Source organism: Phoca vitulina, unplaced genomic scaffold (genome assembly GCF_004348235.1).
Source record: "Phoca vitulina isolate PV1807 unplaced genomic scaffold, GSC_HSeal_1.0 scaffold28, whole genome shotgun sequence".
NCBI classification, from domain to species: Eukaryota; Metazoa; Chordata; class Mammalia; order Carnivora; family Phocidae; genus Phoca; species Phoca vitulina.
This window is the reverse complement of record NW_022589731.1, coordinates 2698345-2720256: the sequence shown is the minus strand read 5'-3', so window position 1 is coordinate 2720256 and position 21912 is coordinate 2698345. Positions and strand designations below refer to the sequence as shown.

The 21912-nt window shown below is 38.8% G+C and overlaps 1 protein-coding gene across 2 annotated transcripts in view; it reads right to left on the bottom strand.

Moving 5' to 3' along the window:
* The window catches only part of SLK (STE20 like kinase), a 59386-nt gene extending 38994 nt beyond the window's left edge, over positions 1 to 20392 (bottom strand). For both annotated transcript variants that reach the window (XM_032423120.1, XM_032423119.1), the window contains exons 1-2: positions 20106 to 20392; positions 95 to 259 (exon numbers count right to left, since the gene is read on the bottom strand). In XM_032423120.1, the coding sequence (XP_032279011.1) occupies positions 95 to 259; positions 20106 to 20255 (315 nt within the window). In that variant the 5' untranslated portion in view covers positions 20256 to 20392. The remainder of the gene's footprint in view (positions 1 to 94; positions 260 to 20105) is intronic.
* Between the last annotated feature and the right edge of the window lie 1520 nt (positions 20393 to 21912).

Sequence of the window (21912 nt, the reverse complement as noted above, 5' to 3'; positions counted from 1 at the left end):
TAAACAGAAGAAGTAACAGGTTTTCACAACTTAATAAACCTCTTTCAGACAATGAACTCATTTTGGCTCTTACAGATCAACAGAAAATAGTTACCCAAAGATTGTTCTCATAATAGAAGGCATCCAGAAGTTTGACTATATTTGGGTGATCACAAGACGCTAATATATCAATCTCAACCATGTAATCTTCAAGTTCTTCTTCAGATTTCGTGTCAATCACCTTTGCAGCAGCTAAAACATTGGTCTCTTTATTCTGGGCCTAAAAATGAAAGCATCACAAGTGTCACACAATGCATACTTGATTTTTAAAATTTTATTTTCCATTTTTTTAAATAAACTTTATTTTTTTAGAGTAGTTTCAGGTTCACAACAAAGCTGAGCAGAAAGTACAGTGTTCTCATATGGTCCCAGCCCCTGACAATGCACAGCCTCTCCCACTATCAACATTCTGTACCTTAGTAGTATGCCTGCTACAACTGATGAATCTATAATGACACATCATCCCCAAAGACCATGGTTTTCATTAGGATTTACTCTTGGAGTTTACTCTACGGGTTTTGACAAATGTATGACATATATCTACCATTATATCATACAGAAGAGTTTCACTGCCCTAAATATTCTCTATGCTCAGCCTATTCATCCCTCCCTTTTTCCTAAACCCTAGCAACCACTAACCTTGTTACTGCATCCATAGTTTAGCTTTTCCAGAACTCATATAATTGGAATCATACAGTATACAGCCTTTCCAGATTGGCTTCTTTCACTTAGTAACATGCATTTAAGCTTCCTCCATGTCTTATCATGGTTTGATAGTTCATTTCTTTTTGGGATTGAAGTGGATAGATGTGCCACAGTTTATCCATTCATCTACTGAAGGCATCTTGGTTATTTCCAAGTTTTAGAAATTCTGAATAAAGCTGCTATAAACAACCATGTGTGGGTTTTTGTATAGATTTAAGTTTTCAACTTCTCTGGGTAAATACCAAGGAACACAATTACTAGATCATATGGTAAAAGTATGTTTAGTTTTGTAAGAAACTGCCAAACTGTCTTCCAAACTGCTATGCCATTTTGTAATCCCACCTGCAATGAATGAGAGTTCCTGTTGTTCCACATCCTCACATGCATTTCGTATTGTCAGTATGAATTTTTTTGTCATTCTAATAGGTGTATAGTGGTATCTCTTTTAATTTGCCATTTTCTAATAACATATGATGTCAAGCATCTTTTCATGTGCTTACTGGACACCTATATATCTTCTTTGGTAACTGTCCAGATATTTAGCTCATTTTTTTAATGAAATTGTTGATTTTCTAATTGCTGTGTTTTAAGAATTCTTCATATATTTTGAGTAACTGTCCTTTATCAGATATGTTTTGGCAAATATTTTCTCCCAATCAGTGGCTTCTCTTCTCATTCTCTTGACATACTTATTCTTAAAAGATAGCCTAAACATATATATATTAACTAATAAATGTTATGCACTGTGGTAAGTGCTTTATATGCACATAGAATAGTGTTTCAAATTGCAGGCTCTACCGGGTCAGACTGTTAAGGTTCAAACTGTAGTTCTACCACTTAATAACTGTGTTGCCTGGGGCAACTTACAAAATCTTTTAGTTTCCTCATAATAAGACATATTAACATCTCACAAGTTTGTGAGAATTAAGATATTATTAGCCGAGTGAAAAAAATACATATAAATATTTAATAAAATGCTTGCCATAGACAGTAAGGATTCAGTAATATTAGATATAATTATTACTATTATTTAATCCTCACAATAACTGCATGATATATTATTATCCTTAAAAGAGGATATACAAACTTGGAGAGGTTAAAAAGCTTCCCCAAGGTCATGTAGTAAGAGACAGAATCAGGATTCAAATCCAGGTTTGTTTCCAAAGGCCTTTCTTTATCTGAATCATTACCCTTTCCAGTTTTCCTATACTTCCATCAGTTATTTTTCTTTGCACTTAGTACTTTAACTTTTCCATTTTCTTTCTTTGGTGAATAACTTCTCATTTCCATTTATTATAAATGAAAGGCTTCCAAATACACTGTAGGAGCCAAGACCATTTGTTAAAAAGTTAAGAATCAGATCTTAAAAATACTAATTAGGTTTTTAAAAGACATTTCAATATTTTATGTTATCATCGTTTCAGCAAAACTGCATCTAATACCTTAAAAAAAGAAAAAATACCAAACTCTTAAAACCTAGTAAAAGTTTCAATAAATAAATTAATGTCCAAATTCCACTTTTAAGAATTTATCATAAGAAGAGGCACCTAGGTGGTGCAGTCAGTTAAGTCTCTGATTCTTGGTTTCAGCTCAGGTCATGATCTCAGGGTTGTGAGATTTAAGCCCTGCATCAGCTCCGTGCACAGTGTGGCGTCTACTTGAGATTCTCCCTCTCCCTTTGCCCCTCCCCCTGCTTGTGCTCTCTCTCTCTCTCTAAAATAAATAAAAAATCTTAAAAAAAAAAATTTATCATGAGATAATTATACAAAATTAAAAATATGCATACACAAAATTATTCATCAAAGCCTGAATGAACCTAAATATCCATTAGCAGGAACCTGCTTAAATAATCAGCACATTTCTACAATGGAAAATGATACAGCCATTAAAATCAATAACTAATCAATTAATATTTAAGATGGAACAGTAGCTGTAACACAACACTGAATGGAATAAAAGGCAACTTACTAAACACAAGAAGTATGTAATTTTACAAAAACCACAAATCTACTTTCACACATGAAAAGCTGCATGAGAAGTATCTGGAAAGACATCATCACCCCTGAGAATAGTGGAATTTCAGGTACTTTTGACTTTTTCTGTATTTTTTGTATTGTTTGAATTTTTTAAATGAACTTATTTTTATAGAAGCAGTAAAGTACTAAAAAATATCAGCGTATGGGAGATTTCTTAGGGACCTATTATCTAACCTTGGAAATGATGAAAAGAATAAACAAAGCAGGTATCAGCCTGTATACAGAATTTTCCTAAGTAGACTGTTATGTTTTACTTCCTTAAGAAAAAACAAAAGTAAAAAGTAATACTAATTACTAATTAAGTAATTAAGTAACTCTCATGTTTAGGGTTCAGAAAATATGTTTTGGATAAAAAGATAACTTTATACTGGTCATTGCTACCACTCCAGAAGAATATTCTCATCTACCACATTTTGTCAACTCTGGGATGCACTACTATTGGGGCACCTGGGTGGCTCAGTTGGTTAAAAGTCTGCCTCTGGCTTCGGTCATGATCCCAGGGTCCTGGGATGGAGACCCACGGCAGGTATCTGCTCAGTGGGGAGCCTGTTTCTCCCTCTCCCTCTACCTGCCGCTCCCCTTGCTAGTGCTCTCTCTCTCTCTCTGTGTCAAATAAATAAATTTTTTTTTAAAAGTGCATCATTTTATGTTCCACTCAGGAAGGAAAAATGCCAATTAAACTACAAGGTTTTATCATTTTGAATTCTTATGTTATACATTATTTATTTTTTTTAAGATTTTATTTATTTGAAATAGAGAGAGAATGAGCGAGAGCACAAGCTGGGGGGGGGGGTGGGAGGGGAAGAAGGAGAGGGAGAAGCAGACTCCGCACCGAGCAGGGAGCCTGATGCACAGCTCCATCCCAGGACCCCAGGATCATGACCTGGGCCAAAGGCAGACACTTAACGGACCGAGCCACTCAGCCCCATGTTATACCTTTTTAAAGAGCTCATTTGGACACATTTAGACAAGGATTGTTTAGACAAGTATTGCTGGACACATTTAGACAAGGATTGTTACTGTATATCTATTCTCCTTGTGCACAAATAAGAGGTTAAATACTTAAAAGTTTGACTCTTCTGAATCACTTTTTCACTCAGAGTTACCTAATGTCTGTGTTTTTCCACAGGATACCATTCTCTGGCCATTAAAAGCTTTGGTAAAAGACTGCTTCTCTACGACCGTCACCAAGAGTTTCTTTGAAACGTATTTTCTTGATCTTAACCAAGGTGCTAAAAGATTTTTAGGTAACAACCAGGTCTCACATTCTTTCTTCAAAAGGTACTTAAATAGTTTGATTGAAACATCAAGGGGCTGAAACTATATGACACTAAGGATACAACTAAGTTCACAATGCACAGGCAATGACAGATATATCACAACTGCCCCTCGGCCAACAATACTAAAACATCTATGGATAAAAGACATATCCCAATTTCAGAGATGTTAAAAAGTAAAAACTGTCATAACTAGTGAAACGTGGTATCAAGTCTGTCTCTCAAAGAAAGAGACTACAGTTGAGCCAACAATAATTAGAACTCACCCTCCCCTGAGTCAGAGGAAATAAGCCAGTGAAAGATAAGCTATTCTCTCACCATTTTAATGTAACACTTTGGGAGGAAAAAGACCAGAGGAACTGTCCTTGAAGAGGAACACTATAAAATATGAGCCTTGGTAAGAGACCAAGTGGGGTTAAAAGTCATCCTGCTTCTGCATGCTTCTACTGATGTCCTTGGAGATTTTTAAGATATGTCATGTAAATGGATGACATAAAGGGGAAAAAATAATTAACACTAGATAATCTCTAAAGTACTTTATAGTGACAAACTCCATTATTCTAGTCCTCTGGATATAATGATTAAACCAACAACAGTACCATTTGGTTACTCTAAGTAATAAATAAAAGTTACATTAGAAAATATAATGCCGGGGCGCCTGGGTGGCTCAGTCGTTAAGCGTCTGCCTTCAGCTCAGGTCATAATCCAAGGGTCCTGGGATCGAGCCCCACATAGGGCTCTCTGCTCAGCAGGAAGCCTGCTTCTCCCTCTCCCACTCCCCCTGCTTGTGTTCCCTCTCTCCCTGTGTGTCTCTCTGTGTCAAATAAATAAATAAAATCTTAAAAAATATATATATATAGTGCCTTTTATATAATTGCTTGAAAATGACTTGATTACTCTTCAGGATCTGGTTCTAGAGAACTCTGAAAATCAAAACTGAAATAAATATTGGCAAATGTGTGAAAATATCCTTTGAACAAATATAAAATGTTAAAAAAGAAATAGCTTCATCTATCTACTACCTAAAAGCACGAAAATTCTTCACATAAAGATTTAATGAAATAACTAAACAAATGGAATAATGAATATTGATTTAAAGAAGATATAACTTCTATTGATAAAGTTTTCAAAGATCAATCATGATCACCTAAAAATCTATGTTTTTTCTTTTTCTTTTTTCTTAACGATTTCATTTACTTATTTGACAGAGAGAGAGAGAGCACAAGCAGGGGGAGTGGCAGAGGGAAAGGGAGAAGCAGGCTCCCTGCCAAGCAGAGAGCCCGATGTGGGGCTGGATCCAAGGACCCTGGGATCACGACCAGAGCCAAAGGCAGACACTTAACCGACGAGCCACCCAGGCACCCTTCAATGTTTTTGTTCTCATGAATCATGAATAAAGTGTGGCCACATTACTACAGGGAAACATAACTTATCTGAGTTTCCTGAACTGGTTTCATGTTCTAAAAGAAAAACTATATCCTCTTATATTACTCTTGTTTTAACAGTTTATTTCTTGGGTGGTGAGAATATGAGTAATTTTTAAATCTTTATTTTCTTCCTACATTTCTATATTTTCTAAGACTAATATTTCCATAATGAGAAATATATTTTAATAAAATTGTCAGCTGGAAATTGAAACACCAGCACAGAAAATATAGATGACTTCTTTAGTACCAGAGAGGTGTTAGTTAATCAAAATGGGAAGGCCAAAGGAAAAAAAAAAAGGATAAATACAGAAAGAATCTAAAAGACAAAGAATAAAAAGAGAAAGAGAAGAATTCAATCACTTTGATAATCACTGAGATTGATTCTACTGATTTGGATGATTTGAACGAAAAGGTTGAGAACTCAAAGGTATTCCTCCTACCACCAAGACAAGAGATAAGACCCTAACTGTCCAGTGCATAAGGACATGCAACCATAACAAAATATAAAAACTAAACAATCCAAATCACAGTTAATGTTAATCAACCACCTACAGACATTGGTCAGAGCTGTAGAAACACAAACACAGCACTCCACAAAAATCTGTATACGCTGTATACAAATCTATTAAAGTGTGCTCAAGAGTTATCTGCTAAAATTAATTCATTCTTTCAATACTTACTGAGTGCCTTTTATGTCAGACACTGTTCCAGATGCTGACAATGTAAAGAATATACAAAATCTCTCTGCCCTCATGGCACTTAAATTGTGGGGAGAGGACAGTCAATAGGCAAATAAAGAGTATATTAGTAATTAGTACTATGGAAAAAATAAAGTAATAAGATGAGGAGATAGTCAAGTGGGCACAGGAAAGAGGTTACAATTTAAATAGGGTAGTTAAGTTAGACCTCACTAAGAGGTGATATTTGAGCATATCGATATTAATGTGATTATGTTTTTTGAGCTATGTAAACTGGAAATTTTAGTATTTTGCAAAGAAAAGGCTATAAAAATCCCAAGTTCTTTCAAGTATGCTAGTCTATATAATAATATCCACTAAGCTATTAGATGTTTTTCATTGAGCAATTACCTTGCACCAAACACTGTTCTCTGCACTCTCCATTTATTATTTAATCTTTGTACCAGAAAAGGCCCAGCTACAGAAAGAAATCAATGTATTTTAACAGAATTCAATATCTTTATTAACTATGTTGGTATGTAGGTAACTAAAAAGATAAAGAAAGAACATGAGAGACAAGGGAGGTAACAAGTGCAGGGAGAAGCTACCACCCATAGGACCAGAGGAGCGAAGGTAAAAGACTGGAATTATTAAAACCTCAAGGCTTGCAGGGAAGGTTCTACACCACTGAAACTCAGATCCCTGAGGAAAGAGTGCTGCTTGGCTGGTGCCAACATCTCTGATTTTGGAAGAGAGGGTCCTGTTGAACTTGGGTGTCTTTAAAGAAAGAGCGGACTAGCCAAATACAGCCGGTGTTATGAAAGGCATTGATGAGGCCAACTCTTGAGTACTGGAAAACTACAAACTGGATTCAACTGCTGCCTCAGAGAGAAACCACTGTTGCTGGGGTGAAGAACTCCCCTAGGATGGTGGTCACACTAACACAAAAGCAGAGAGACAAGGAGCCCACAGGAGACAAAGAGAAAGTCCATGCAAGCCCCTTCTTCCTCCTCCTCCCTGCAGCCTCCCTCTAGCGCCCTGTATATGTGAAACCTAAAAGTGAGCAGCTGACAAGGCAGAAATGTGGTTTGCAAAATCTTAGAACAGCATTATAAAGCAAGAGCAGAGAAGGGTGTGTTTGGAGCTGAAAGACAGTAACTTAATAGTTGTTGGCATAATCCTTCTAAAACTGACGAGGATAACAGATGAGAGAAGGAACGAACAGAGTAGTATGAAGTATTTGGGTAAAAAATACCCAGAGTTCCAAACAGCTGTCAAGTGAAAAGAAAGGAAACAGCACTGAAGGAAGCATATACTTTTAGACTATTGACACTGCTGTTACCTGTTTCCGTGATCTCTTCAGAGTCCTAATAAGATTTTGGTAGGAACAAGTGTCAGAATTAGAGTAAAATTACTAAACATGACTTAGTAAAGATATGCAGTTGATTTTCATTATTTGTGGTAGTTATGTTCTATAAAGTCACTGCAAACACTGAATTAGCAAATACTGACCCACTGCCCCTAGAGAAACAAGTACACAAACATATATATCTCATATAGATTATAATCCTATATCCTAAACACAATTCATTCTGGTAGATTCTATCATTTTTATTGTACAAAAGAGAAAATGAGGTTCAAACGTATTACGTGCCTTGCTTGAGGCTGCCCCAAAGTAGGTACCAGAGTTTGGGATTCAAATCCTATCCAACTGGTACCAAAGCCAGACTTTCACACTACACTGCACTGCCCTCTACTGTCTCCCATCTTCCAGTCAAGTCTGTGTGAGGGCTGAAAGAAGACAGCGTCAGTTTGTTCCATCTCAGCTGGGAACGTGCAGGTCTAGGGACTCAATTTCCCCAACTCTGCACATATATGCAAATGAATGAAAGCACGGAGTACAGACTTTGGAGCCACAAATAAATTTTAACAAGTAGACAAATTCACAAATACAGAATCTGCAAATAATGAGGACTGTACATGCTCTAAAATTTCTACAAAATATTACAGAAATCCTTTCTTAAAAAATCATTTTCATATTATTTTCTCAATTCTGCAGAAGTAAAAGGAATATACTTTATATTCTCTTTATATTCCAAAACACTATTTTATTTATAGTGTTCTGGTTACTTATTCAAAACTTAGTCGTTGATCAGTCAAGATAACCACCAACAAAATTATGTCAATAATAAGTTAACACTGGCTAAATCTGCACTTTCCAAAATGTTTTACCAATTATCAGATCACACAGTCTTCCCACTTACTTCAAGGACTTGCTGATTCTGAGGTGCATGAATAAACTAAAACATAATTGACAACTGTGTGATAGATAAGCTGATGGAATTTGCACAGATCCCACAGTTGAAAAGATGGAAAACTGAGAACACAAAAAGACAATTACAAAAAAAATATTTAAAAGACAAAGATGTACTACTTCTGAAGATTCATTCAAGAAAAATAAAGGTGTTTAGATGGTAAAGAAGATCATTTCCACACAAATATTCTCAACACTAAAATTATAAAGGACCAAAACGCACGACTGTTAAGGTAAGAAACTCACCATGAATTTTACAAGGAAAGAAAAAAAAAAGCCAGCATGTTAAAGTTATTTTTATAGTCCAAAGTTTCAGCTACCTCTTTAAAACATAAAGGTATATGTGCTAGGAATTTGGACTTCATGTGGTATACAAAGCATAATATTTAATAAATGCCAAATAACTTTAACAGTATAATACAGAAATAGTCACCTGCCTGAAAGGAGACTCTCTCCTTTCATAGAAAAAGAGAGAAAAAAAATGAATGAGTATATGGAGAGAAAAAAAATGTGAAAAGGAGAATTGTTAAGTAAAATAACAATGCAGAGTATTTAGAAGTATGACCCAGAATATGGGGGTCCATTTGTGACAACATAGATGGACCCTGAAGGCATTATGCTAAGTGAAATAAGTCAGACAGATAAAGACAAATACCGTATGATCTCACTTACATGCGGAATCTAAAAACAAAAACAAAAAACCAAGCTCATAGATACAGACAATAGACTGGTGATTGCCAGAGGCAGGGGGTAAGGGGTGGGAAAAATGGGTGAAGGAGGTCAAAAGTACCAAACTACCAGTTATAAAGTAAGTAAGTCACGGTGATGGAATATACTGCATGGTGACTATAGTTAACAATGCTGTACTGCATATTTATTTATTTATTTTAAATATTTTATTTACTTATTTGACAGAGAGAGAGAGCACAAGCACAGGGAACAGCAGACGGAGAGGAAGAAGCAGGCTCCCTGCCGAGTAGGGAGTCCGACTCAGGGCCTGATCCCAGGAGAACCAGAACCGAAGGCAGACGCTTAACTAACTGAGCCAACCAGGTGCCCCTGTACTGCATATTTAAAAGTTGCTAAGAGACTAGATCTTAAAAGTTCTCATCACAAGAAAAAAAAATTTTTTGTAACTATGTAAGGTAACAAATGTTAACTAGACTTACTGTGATCACTTTACAATATATACACATATGGAATAATTGTGTTGTACACCTGAAACTAATAAAATGTTATACGTCAATTATACCTCAATTTAAAATTGTTAATACAAGTATGACCCCTTACTTTATTTTGAAATATTCAAACCTACAGAAAAAGTGAATGAACTGAACAGTGAACGCTCATATACCTATACCCCTCACCTGTCACCAATTATTAACATTTTGTCACATCTGATACTCTCGCTCTCATATACACACACAAGCATACATACACGTATATTTTACATATAGATATGTACACACACACACACACGGGCATTTCCTTTTTATTATACCATTTGGAAAGTAAACTGCACTTCAATTCCCAGAACTTCAGCATGTGTCCACCAAGAACAAAGATACTCTCAACAAACGACAATTATCATGCCCAAAGAATTTAACATTGATATATCTAATATGTACTCCATATTCAAATGTCTTCAAATGTCTTTATCTTTTTTTTTAAGATTTATTTATTTTAAAGAGAGAGAGAAAGAGTGAGAGCACGCATGAGGGGTGGGGCAGAGGGAGAGAATCTTTCAAACAGACTCCCCACCAAGCAGGGAGACCAATGACAGGGGGCTTGACCCCACGACCCATGAGATTATGACCTGAGCCGAAACCCAAGAGTCGGATGCTCAACTGACTGAGAAACCCAAGTGTCCCTCCTCAAATGTCTTTTAAAACTCCTTTATTGTTGGGCGCCTGGGTGGCTCAGTTGGTTGGGCGACTGCCTTCGGCTCAGGTCATGATCCTGGAGTCCCTGGATCGAGTCCCGCATCGGGCTCCCTGCTCGGCAGGGGGTCTGCTTCTCCCTCTGACCCTAACCCCTCTCATGCTCTCTGTCTCTCATTCTCTCTCTCTCAAATAAATAAATAAAATCTTTAAAAAAAAAAAAAAAAAAAAAACTCCTTTATTGTTTACATTTTTTAAAAGATTTTATTTATTTGAGAGAGATTGTGATTGAGAGAGAGATTTATTTGGGAGAGATTATTTATTGAGAGAGTGAGCAAGAGCGAGAGCACGAATGGGGCAGAGGGAGAAGCAGACTCCCCTGCTGAGCAGAGAGCCCAACAGGGCTAGATCCCAGGACCCTGGGATTGTGACCTGGGCAGAAGGCAGGCACTTAACCAACTGATCCACCCAGGCACCCCTATTGCTTATTTAAAAGCCCAAACCATTTATCTGTAGAATATCCCATTATCTGGATTTGTCTTTATATTAGATTCAAGTTAACTATTTTTGACAAGAATACTACATTAGGTGATTATATATTTCCCATCGAATTACATCAGAAAACACATAATGACAGTTTGTCCTATTACTGGTGATTAACCTTATTTGATCACTTAAGACAGTACCCATCAGACCTCTCTACTGTAAAAAGTACCCTTATAGGGTGATACTTTCTTTTTTTTTTTTTTTAAGATTTTATTTATTTGACAGAGAGAGCACAAGCAGAGGGAGAGAGAGAGAGAAGCAGGCTCCCTGCTGAGCAAGGAGCCCGATGTGGGACTCGATCCCAGGACCCTGGGATCATGACCTGGGCCGAAGGCAGACGCTTAACCGACTGAGCCACCCAGGCGTCCCTAGGGTGATACTTTCAAACCATGTATATAAATCCTGTTCCTCCAAAACTTTTCACACAATGATCTTAGCATCTATCAATAATCTTTGCCTGAATTATTATCGTATGGTTGCAAAATAGTGGTTTTTCTAATTTTATCAATCTATTTGTATTAACTACCATTCTTCTATTAAGTTACTATTTTGTCACTGATATTTTTGTTCAAACTATCCTTAATCTTTGGCCTGTCCCCATTAGTTTTTGAGCATGTCCTTGCTTTCTGGCATATTCCAGGCTCTTTTGGGAAAAAAAGGACTAGTGAAAAGGCTTTCACTTTTCAATTTTATCATTTCTGTACTTTCCTACCCTAGACCTGGATGAGCCATTTCAATGAGCTCTGGTTCTTTTTAGTGGGGATTGGGATTTAGAAGCCAAGAACTGGGAATACTAGTTATAGTATAATTATTTGTAGGCCATTTCAGAGAGAATGGAAATGTGTGTATGTGTATTTACTATCTGAATAACTGAAACTGCTAATTCAAAAATCAACATCACAGAGTTCTTTCTCATCTTTTCCCCATTCCAAGTTTCTAACTCCTTTCTCCCAGAACTTCAACCCTAGTTTCTAAAACATCAATATATCATCTCATTTGCTCCATCCTATAATATATACATAGGTAGTTTCAGAATTATATTAATATAACTACTAGTAACAAACCTATTTAACAAGAATTCTTTCCCATTTGGGAAAAAGAACTGGTGGGGAAGACTTTCATTTTTTAATCTTATCATTTTTGTACTGCTCAAATATCTAACCATATTAATATCCCCTTGAGTTTTTTAAAAAACTGCTAACAAGGGCACCTGGGTGGCTCAGTCGGTTAAGTGGCTGCCTTTGGCTCAGGTCATGATCCCAGAGTCCTGGGATCGAGCCCCACGCTGGGCTCTCTGCTCAGCGGGGAGCCTGCTTCTCCCTCTCCCTCTGCCTGCAGCTCCCCCTGCTTGTGCTCTCTCTGTCAAATCAATAAATAAAATCTTTTAAAAAATAAAATAAAATAAAAAATAAAAAACTGCTAACAAAGTTATCTACATGGTAAAATTATTTTTATATATTCTTTATACTTTGCTATATTTTCAAAACAATAGCATTTAAATTTCTGGAAATGATAAAATATACATTTTGGTTTTTTGGGTAGAAATAAAGCCTCATATCAATCCAAACAGAAAATTAAATTCCAGATGAATTAAAATTCCTTATAACTGAACTATTAAAAAGTCAAGAAGAATGTATAAATATTTAACTAATTTCTGGGTAGGGAAGGTTTATCTAAGCATGAAAGCAAAGAAAAAACAACAACAAAGTAACTCATTGACAGATTTTGCAGAATAAAGAATACTGTATGTCTTTATATCAGAAAAACAACATAAACTAATAAGGTAACTATAAACTAACTGCAGCATCTATGATAAAGTGTTCATTTCCATAGTACATAAAAAGTACTTTCAGGGGTGCCTGGGTGGTTCAGTCGGTTAAGTGTCTGCTTTCAGCTCAGGTCATGATCCCGGGGTCCTGGGATCAAGCCCCCAAGTCAGGCTCCCTGCTCAGTGGGAAGTCTGCTTGTCCCTCTCCCTCTGCCTCTCCCCCCACAAGTGCTCCTCCCTCTCTCAAATAAATAAATCTTTAAAAACATAATAAAGTATGCTCAAATCAACAAGAAAACACTCTATTAGAATATGGATAATTAGATTATTTTTTAAAATGTGTAATCTCTCTAGAAATCAAAGAAATGTAAAATGAAATAAACTGATACTTTTGCCCATTGAAAAAGCAAATACCTTTTTTTAAAGGATAAGAACTAACACTGAATTCAGGTTAAGGAACAAAGGCACAGATATAGACCACTGTTGGGTTGTCTTAACAGGGAGAACTCATGTACAGATATAAAAGTACATATAAAAATAATCTGGAAACATATACATGAAACTGATAATAATAGGTACAACTATGGATATAAAAGAAGGAAAAGTAATTGGAGTAATGGTCAAGAAGACTAACTTTATTTCTAGTAAGTTAATTTTTACAATAAATAGATATTCTTTAATTATTTGTATAATTAAAAATTAATTGAAAAATAAATTTGCACAACCTTTCTAGGGTAATTTCACAGTAAGCATCAATAAATGATCTTTATTTTGTCCTAACAATTCTACTTCTAGGAATCTGTCCTATAGAAATAATATATACCATGTATATGGACATTTGATATATGATGGAGGCACTGCAAAAGCAGTAAGGAAAGGATGGTCTTTTCAGTAAATGGTGCCAGGATAACTGGGTATCTATACAGAAGAAATGAAACTGTTGAGCAAAAGAAGCTAGACACAAAAGAACACATATATGATTACATTTATATGAAGCTCAAAACGCACCAATAACTTGCAGTAGTCTAGGTAAGAGGTAATGGCAATTTTGACTAGTATTGCGACAGTGAAGAAAGAAGATAATTCAAGAAATATTTAATAGGTAGAATTAACAGGCCTTGGTAATTACACTGGGTTTTGTGGGTAAGGAAGCAGAAGGTGTTAAGAATGACCTCCAGGTCTCTGGCCTATGTAACTGGTAGACAGAGATGTCAATTACTGAATGGAGAACGTAAGAGAAGCAAATATGAGGCTGACATCAAGAGATCAATTAGTTCGTGTTTTGGACTTGTTGTTTAAGAAAACTGTGAGATATCCAAGTGGAAATCTCTAATAGATACTTAGATGCATGCGTCTGGAATTCAAAAGGGAGGTCTTGGAGTAGAGACATAAATTGCATTTAGACTGTAATAGAAGCCATGGGAGAAGATGGACTCTTATTGGAAAAGAAAAAGAAAACAGGGCCTACACCCAAGTCCTGTGGAATCCCAACACTTAAAAGTCAAAAAAGGAAGAAAAGCCAGCAAAAGTCTGAGGAGTGGACACAGAAATGGGAAAAATATCAAGAGTGTGGTGATCTAAAAACTAAAAGATGAGCTTTTTAAAGAAAAGGATTGGTCAAATGTATCAAATGCTCCTGAGAATATAAGTATGGTGTAAGTATCCAGTGAATTTAGAAACATGGGAAATCCTGAGGCCACAGCAAGAACCATTGCCTAGGGCGCTGGTCCAAATAAATAATACATAAAAATGTCACAGAACCAAAGGATACCGGTTTTTGGATTGAAAGGACTAACCAAGAGGCCAGCAAAATGAAAAGCACAGGGAAAACTTATATCAAAGTTCATCACCATGAAAAGGGAGGGGATTAAAAGAAATCTTAAAAGCTATGAAAAGAAAAAGATCACAAAGAATCACAAAACAAAATGGCATGGGGCTTTTTTTTACTTACCATTTTATTTATTTCTTTGTCAGAAAGAGAGAGAGAGAGAGAGCACAAGCAGGGGGGAGGGGCAGAGGACGAGGGAGAAGCAGACTCTCCACTGAGCAGGAAGCCCGATGTGGGGTTCGACTCCAGGACCCTGAGATCATGACCTGAGCCAAAGGCAGACGCTTAACCGACTGAGCCACCCAGGCGCCCCAGAAAAACTTATCTCTGAACTAGAATTCTATAACCAAACTATACATCAAATATGACATTATAATAAAGATATATTCAGACAGGCAATGTACCTTCCATGGATCCTTTCTCAGAAGACTTACTGAAAACTGTATACAACCAAAACAAGTTGGAAACTCCAACAGGAAACACAAAGCATTTAAGACACTCTTGAAGTGCCTGGGTGGCTCGGTAGGTTAAGTGTCTGACTCTTGATTTCAGCTCAGGTCGTATCTCAGTGTTGTGAGTTGGGGCTATGTCAGGCTCTGTGCTCAGTGGGGAGTCTACTTGAGATTCTCTCCCTCTCCCTCTGCCCCTCCCCGCACTCATGCTCTGTCGCTTGTCCTCTCTCTTTCTCTCTCTCCGCCCCCCCAAATAAATAAATCTTAAAAAAAAAGGGGGGGGGGGCGCCTGGGTGGCTCAGTCGTTAAGCGTCTGCCTTCAGCTCAGGTCATGATCCCAGCGTCCTGGGATCGAGCCCAGCATCGGGTTCCCTGCTCCGCGGGAAGCCTGCTTCTCCCTCTCCCACTCCCCCTGCTTGTGTTCCCTCTTTCACTGTCTCTCTCTGTCAAATAAATAAATAAAATCTTCAAAAAAAAAAATTAAAAAAAAAAAAAGACACTCTGGAAGCAGTCTGAACTCCCAAGACTTCTAGGGAGAAAAATTATAATCCATTATTGAGAAATACTAAAAAAGGCCTAGAGGTAAAACATATGCATAAATAGGAAGACTCAATATCAGAGATGTTAATTTTTTCAAAACTGATTTATAAATTTAATAAAATCTCTCCAAAAAAACACAGCAGGGTTTTGTGGAACTTAAGCCAATTCTACAATGTACACGCAAGCACAATGAGCCAAGGATATACTAGATACTGTTAATGAAGAACATGGGGAAGCTGTACTCTAGCAGAGATTTATTTTAAGGCTTTCCTAATTAAGACAGTGAAAAAATGGTACAGGAACAGAAACACATCAATGGAAAAAAGAAATCAAGATCACAAAAACAGGTATGTTATATAATAGATAGGGCCCTGTAACGCAGTGAGAAAAAAGTTTACCCCCGATGATGGGTTCTGGGATAATTAGGCATTCGGATGAGGAAAAAAATGAAATTAGACCCTTACCTCAAACCATTTACAAAAACCTATTCTAGGTGGGTTGGAAACCTAACTTAAAGGCAAAATCATAAAGACTTTAGAAGATAATACTAGGCGTTATCTTCATGATCTCAGGTTAGGAAATAATTTTTTTTTTTTTTAAAGATTTTATTTATTTATTTGACAGAGAGAGACACAGCAAGAGAGGGAACACAAGCAGGGGGAGTGGGAGAGGGAGAAGCAGGCTTCCCGCCGAGCAGGGAGCCCGATGTGGGGCTCGACCCCAGGACCCTGGGATCATGACCTGAGCTGAAGGCAGACGCTTAACAACTGAGCCACCCAGGCGCCCAGGAAATAATTTCTTAAAACACAATACAAAAAGTATTAACTGAAAGGAAGAAACTGACAAATTGCACCACATTAAAATCAAGAACTTCCTGTTCATAGAAAGACACCATAAAGAAAATAAAAAGACAAGTCACAGAATGAGAATATATTTAGTAAATGGTTAAAATCCAGAATACACTACAAATAAACAAGAAAAGGACATCCAATAGGAACATGAATAAAAAACTTGAACACAAAAGAGGAAATCCATATTACAAAAAAAACTTACAAAAACAATTACTTAGCAGTCAGAGAAAGATGAATTAAAACCATAATGAAAAACGTAACATAAGATTGTCAAAAATTAAAAATTCTGACAATACCAAATGTTTGTTGAAAAGAAGATGCAGAGCAAGGAAATTCTCATACACTTCTTGTGGGAACATTGATAGTTTGGTATCACTAGTGAAATTAAAGTTACACTACTCTATAACCCAGCAATTCCACTCCTAAGTTAAGTCTCAGCAAAACTTATGCATAAATATACCAGAACTGGGTATAACAGCCCAAAACTGGAAATGAATGATATATCCATTAATAGTACAATGGTAAATAATGGTGATATAATCATAAAATGGAATTCCATGCAACAATGGAAATAAACTACAGCTCTAGGTGGTAAACATGAACCTCACATACATATTTCACTATTTTTTTTAAAAAGGCACATGCCCATCAGGGCCATAGAAAGAATCACTTTCATCCAGCACACAGTCAGGAATTCAGTTTCTATTCAATACATGATTTTATGTCATTCTTTTTTTGTTAAAAGCAACAAAAACCCAAACATAAAAAACCGTGAGAGATATTACATATCTTCGTTCATAAGTCAAATAATACTACATTTAAAAGAGAAAATAAAATAGTGAAGATTTTCAGGCAAGAAAGTAACTGTTACAGAGTTGTATAGTGCTGAACCAAGTGGAAAGAATATAACTGTATGATAGAAAAATGTTTCAAATAAACTAAATATATACATGAGATCGTTGCCTATTTACCATTTAATCTTTGTAACAATTACTAATTTTCACAAACAAATTAGAGTCAATTTTAGAAACAGTTTTCTACTGCATACTACTACATACAATATTAAGGTTTGCTAGCTTGTTCCTCCACAAAGAGGAAGTCTATATATTTAAAATTTCTAGAGATCTTGGAAAACAAAAAACTTTTAGGAAAAAGGCAAAACAGGCCAGGTAAGCTTAAATTTTAAATTTTCTTTTTTTTTTTTTAAAGGTTTTATTTATTTATTTGAGAGAGAGAGAGCACAAGCAGGGGCAGCAGCAGGCAGAGGGAGAAGCAGGCTCCCCACCGAGCAGGGAGCCCAACACGGGCAGGGGCTCCGTCCCAGGACCCTGGGATCATGACCTGAGCCGAAGGCAGATGCTTAACGACTGAGCCACCCAGGCGCCCCTTAAATTTTCTTTAAAAAAAAAAATCTCAGAGCCCATTCCTTGGAAGCACAGAATACTGAAATGAAAAAGTAAAATGCAAAGAACTCATACTTTTCAAATATCACCCTAAAATAATCATCAAGCTCACAAATATTACCTTTGACACAATTTTATAGTGTTCAACTACATGGAGTAAGTCTCTTATTTTTCAGAAAATTTTCAATTTATGTTTCACTATAGGAAGTATATGTTACATTTTGTAGCAAGTGTCATTAAAAAATGAAATCCCCACAACCTGCCTGTGCCATGGGAAAACAAGAAAATGGTTTACTATCTTCGTAGGCCCCTTTTCCTGTCCCATCCCATATTTTGCTTCTGAGCTCTAAATGGAATAACAGTAATCTCTACCACTCGCTGAGCCCTTTCCACATGCCTTACATTTATTCCTTTAATTCCCACACACTGAGGACCAAGTCTTACTGATGAGAAAAGTGAGACATGAACAGTTAAGTAACTTGTCCAAGGTCACAGGCTGCTTTTGAGAGAGCCCAGATATAGTCCAACTCCAGAGCCAGTGTCTTAATACTACACTGTTTCTATTTGATAAAACATGTATACCATGAAAAGTGCCCATAATCACCTACTGCCTTCTAACTACTGGATTCCAGATGCCCTGAGGATTTATTTTTGCCCTTCTTAAATAACTGCATACTCACAGTACGATAATGAGTGAAGGAATCTGAACAAATGTTCAGGGAAATGCAGAATTTTTCAGCTAAAAAAACGAAGATCCAGAGAAGTGAAGTGTTCTGTTCAAGACCACAAAGCTGGTTTGTGACAGCCAGCACTAAGACAATTCTTGACTCCCAAAAGTGATCTTCCCACAGCACTAAAAGCTCTTCCCACCTTACACTGTACTGTAAGTTCTTGCTGCAACCCATACTCTACCCTCCACACAAACAATGGAGTTTATTTTGCCAACTTTGACAGCATACGATAGCTTCAATAGCATTCACCTGCAGGTAACAAACATTCTTTCAATTCAACAGAGAGAGAGATGTACTATGTGCTCAGGCAATAGATGAACCCAAACATATAGCACAATCCAGGGCCCTAGTTTCTACATTAACTACAATATGTAACAAGTGCTATGGTAGCCATGCGACAATGTGTTTTGAAAGAACACAGAGAGGAGTGGCTATTCCATCCTGAGTGAAAAAATGAGGACTGGGAGCTGTGACATGCATCTGAGGCAGGGCAAAGGCAAAAGTGTGATGATACTTAGAAGAAAAATGCTGTCATTTCCACCATAAGACATTAAGTGAAAAACGATAGCAAATACAGGGTCGGAAGACTGGAGTTCAAATCTGTGACTTAAGTGACTTTGAAAATTTTCTGAGTCTCAGTGTCCTCATCTGTGAAATGCAGATATTACTGACCTGCCTACCTCACAGGCTTTTTTTTTTTGGGGGGGGGGGGATTACGTGAAAGTGACTTAAAAACTGCAAAATCCTGTATAAACATAAGTTATTTATGTTTTCACTTCTAGGCAACCTTGTGGGTCCTTCCCCCGAACTGTGTCTCATAAAAACCTCACCCTTCAGGATGAAAATATTCCAATGACATCATTCATATACTGCTTATGAAATATAAACAGTTAACATTAATCCTTCATGTTGAGACATCAAAACTCTACTGAAATATACATAAAAATATGTCTGCATATATGGGTTGTTTTTTTTTTTTTTAATTTCTTAAGCACTAGTAGCGACTTCTAGTCAGTGCTTGCTGTAATTATATTTAGAAACTAGTACCAGATGCAGGTTTTCTTCTGGAAAATTTCTATCAGAAATTCCATTCCGTTTTATAGTATGTTGTCAAGCAACCAACTGAAGAATAGCCTGCAAGTAGCAATCACTTTGCTCTCATCCCAGAAGACTGGTTATATATTAGCCATAAATAAAACCAAATACATGCCCTGGACCCTAAAAACGGAACTGCTTTAGTACAAGCATGCATAAATGAATGCAAACAGCTAGCAGACAAATATAAATCCATTGAAAAGCACACTGAGTTTCTGATTTTAAAACCAGACCCCTCCTTTAAATTAACGAACACCCTCATTTCCTTTAAAGTTTGACAGAGGAGACTCTATAACCCTGCTTCCCTTTAGCTATCAGTCTAAACTACATGCAGGCCCCATTTTGTTCAACCTTACCCTCATGGTCTTAGCTACTCCTTGGATGATAACCTAAATAAAGTTCTAATGTACCTTTACGAAGTCAAAAGAAGGGGCAAGAGACGGGAAAGGGACAAGGGGAGCAAGAAATCCTCGTGCCACCCCAGACCAGTGGCTGTTTTACCTTACAAGTGCAACTTCCCGTTTTCTCCTTCTTACCTTGTACACTTTCCCAAAGGCTCCGTCCCCCAATTCTCCTATAATTTCCCAAAACTCCTCGGGGTTCAGATCCCTCTTCACATGTTCGTATTGCTTCTTCTTCTTGTCACTCCCCAACTTGAAGATCTTACGGAAATTGAAGAAGGACATCTTTCCTCCCGGCAGAGTTCCTTGCACTTAAGGACTAAAAGCAACAATAAAAAGCAAAGTTTCTCCTCCCTCTTCTCCGCGCGAGCCCGGCGGGCGGGCGGGCGGCGACGGCGGGCGCGGGCTTTCCCGGCTCCCGCCGCTCCGGCCGGGCCGTGCCCGGGGAGGGCGGGGCGCGACTCGGGCTCCGGCCCTCGGGACGAGGGGGGGTGCGGTTGCGGGCTGCACGGGCTGCCCCTCGGCTGAGCCCGGGTCGCGGGCCGCGCCAGTGGGAGCTGGGCGCCCGGCCGGCCCTCAGGGGGCGGCACCTGCCCGGACGCTAGTCCCCACCCGGCCCGGCCCGACGGGTCCGAGCGGTCCGGACGTCCGCAGCGCCGCGGCTTAGGCCCGTGTCACGGCGAATCTCCTGGGGCGGCGGCCACTCCGGGCGAGGGACGCGGCGGCGGCCCCTGAAGCGGGCAGTCGACAGGCCGAGCTCTCTCGCCTCGGGCCGCGAGCCCAGGGTGTCCCCGCAGCCGTCTGCTCCCGCGGCTCGAGGCCCGCGCGTCCCTTCAGCTCTGAGGCGCCGCTGCCGCCTCGCTCGCTCCCCAGCCCACACAGCCTCGTCCTGGAGCGCGCGCAGACGCCGACGCCGCAACGCGCCCGCGCTCCCTCGGCCGCGCGCCCCGCTCACCGCGCGCTCGCGCAGGGGCGGCCCCTCTAGCCCTGCGCACGCGCGTTGAGCTCCGCTTGCTGGCGGCCCGGAGGGGCTTGTAGGCAGCCTGGAGGAGCGTGCGATATGGGCGCCAGAGCTCCTTGCTCCTTGACGGTCGCTCCCGGTTTGCCCTCCAAGCCCCAAATCCTTGGCCCACCGCTCTGGTGGCGTTGCCGGGTGGGCACGACCCTGTTGGTAGTGCTAGCTGATGTTGCCTCCGTTCTGGATCTGGAAAATTTGTAAAGAGTGAAAGCTGAGCTGACGTTTGGAGCCCGAAAGTGGAACTTTTCTCTCTAAGCGATCCCAGAGTATTGTGAGAAGGGAGTATGTTTTGTGGCTGGGAACTTTGGAGCCAGAGCTTGACAGCTCTGTGACCTTGGGCGGGTAACCTCTCCGAGCTTTAGTTTCTTCATGGTGAAATGCAGACCTGGGGGAGTTGTGGCGAAGAATAAATGAGGCAATAGATGTTAGCCCTTAACAGGCTGCCTGCGCGAGTAAACGCTCAATTTTAGTTCTTGCTGTTGGTACAAGTGTGCAGGTAAGAGAGGCAGAAATATATAAATACTGCTTAAGCCCACTTCTCAAGTGATGACAACGACACTCTCTTGAGGGTCCTATACCTTCTCCTATCCACTTCCACAGTCATAACCCTGGTGCCACCCTTCTTGACTCTATCTGAACCATTTACTAAGAACTTCACTTCTTGACCTGGCTCTGGCCCCCTTGGGCAGCAGTAGTGGAAGACTGCCTAGTGTGGCAGCGTGGACGTTGGCTGGAATCTGCCGCTGGTGACCTGCCTTCCCCTCCTCCAGCAGAAGACAGCGCTTTCAGGACCGTGATTTGTTGCTCATCTTGGCATCCAAGAACCTGGCAACATTCCTGACATATAATGGGAAGGCAGATCCCAGGAAGGAAAGGAAAGGAAAGGAAAAAGGGAAGGGAAGGGAAGGGAAGGGAAGGGAAGGG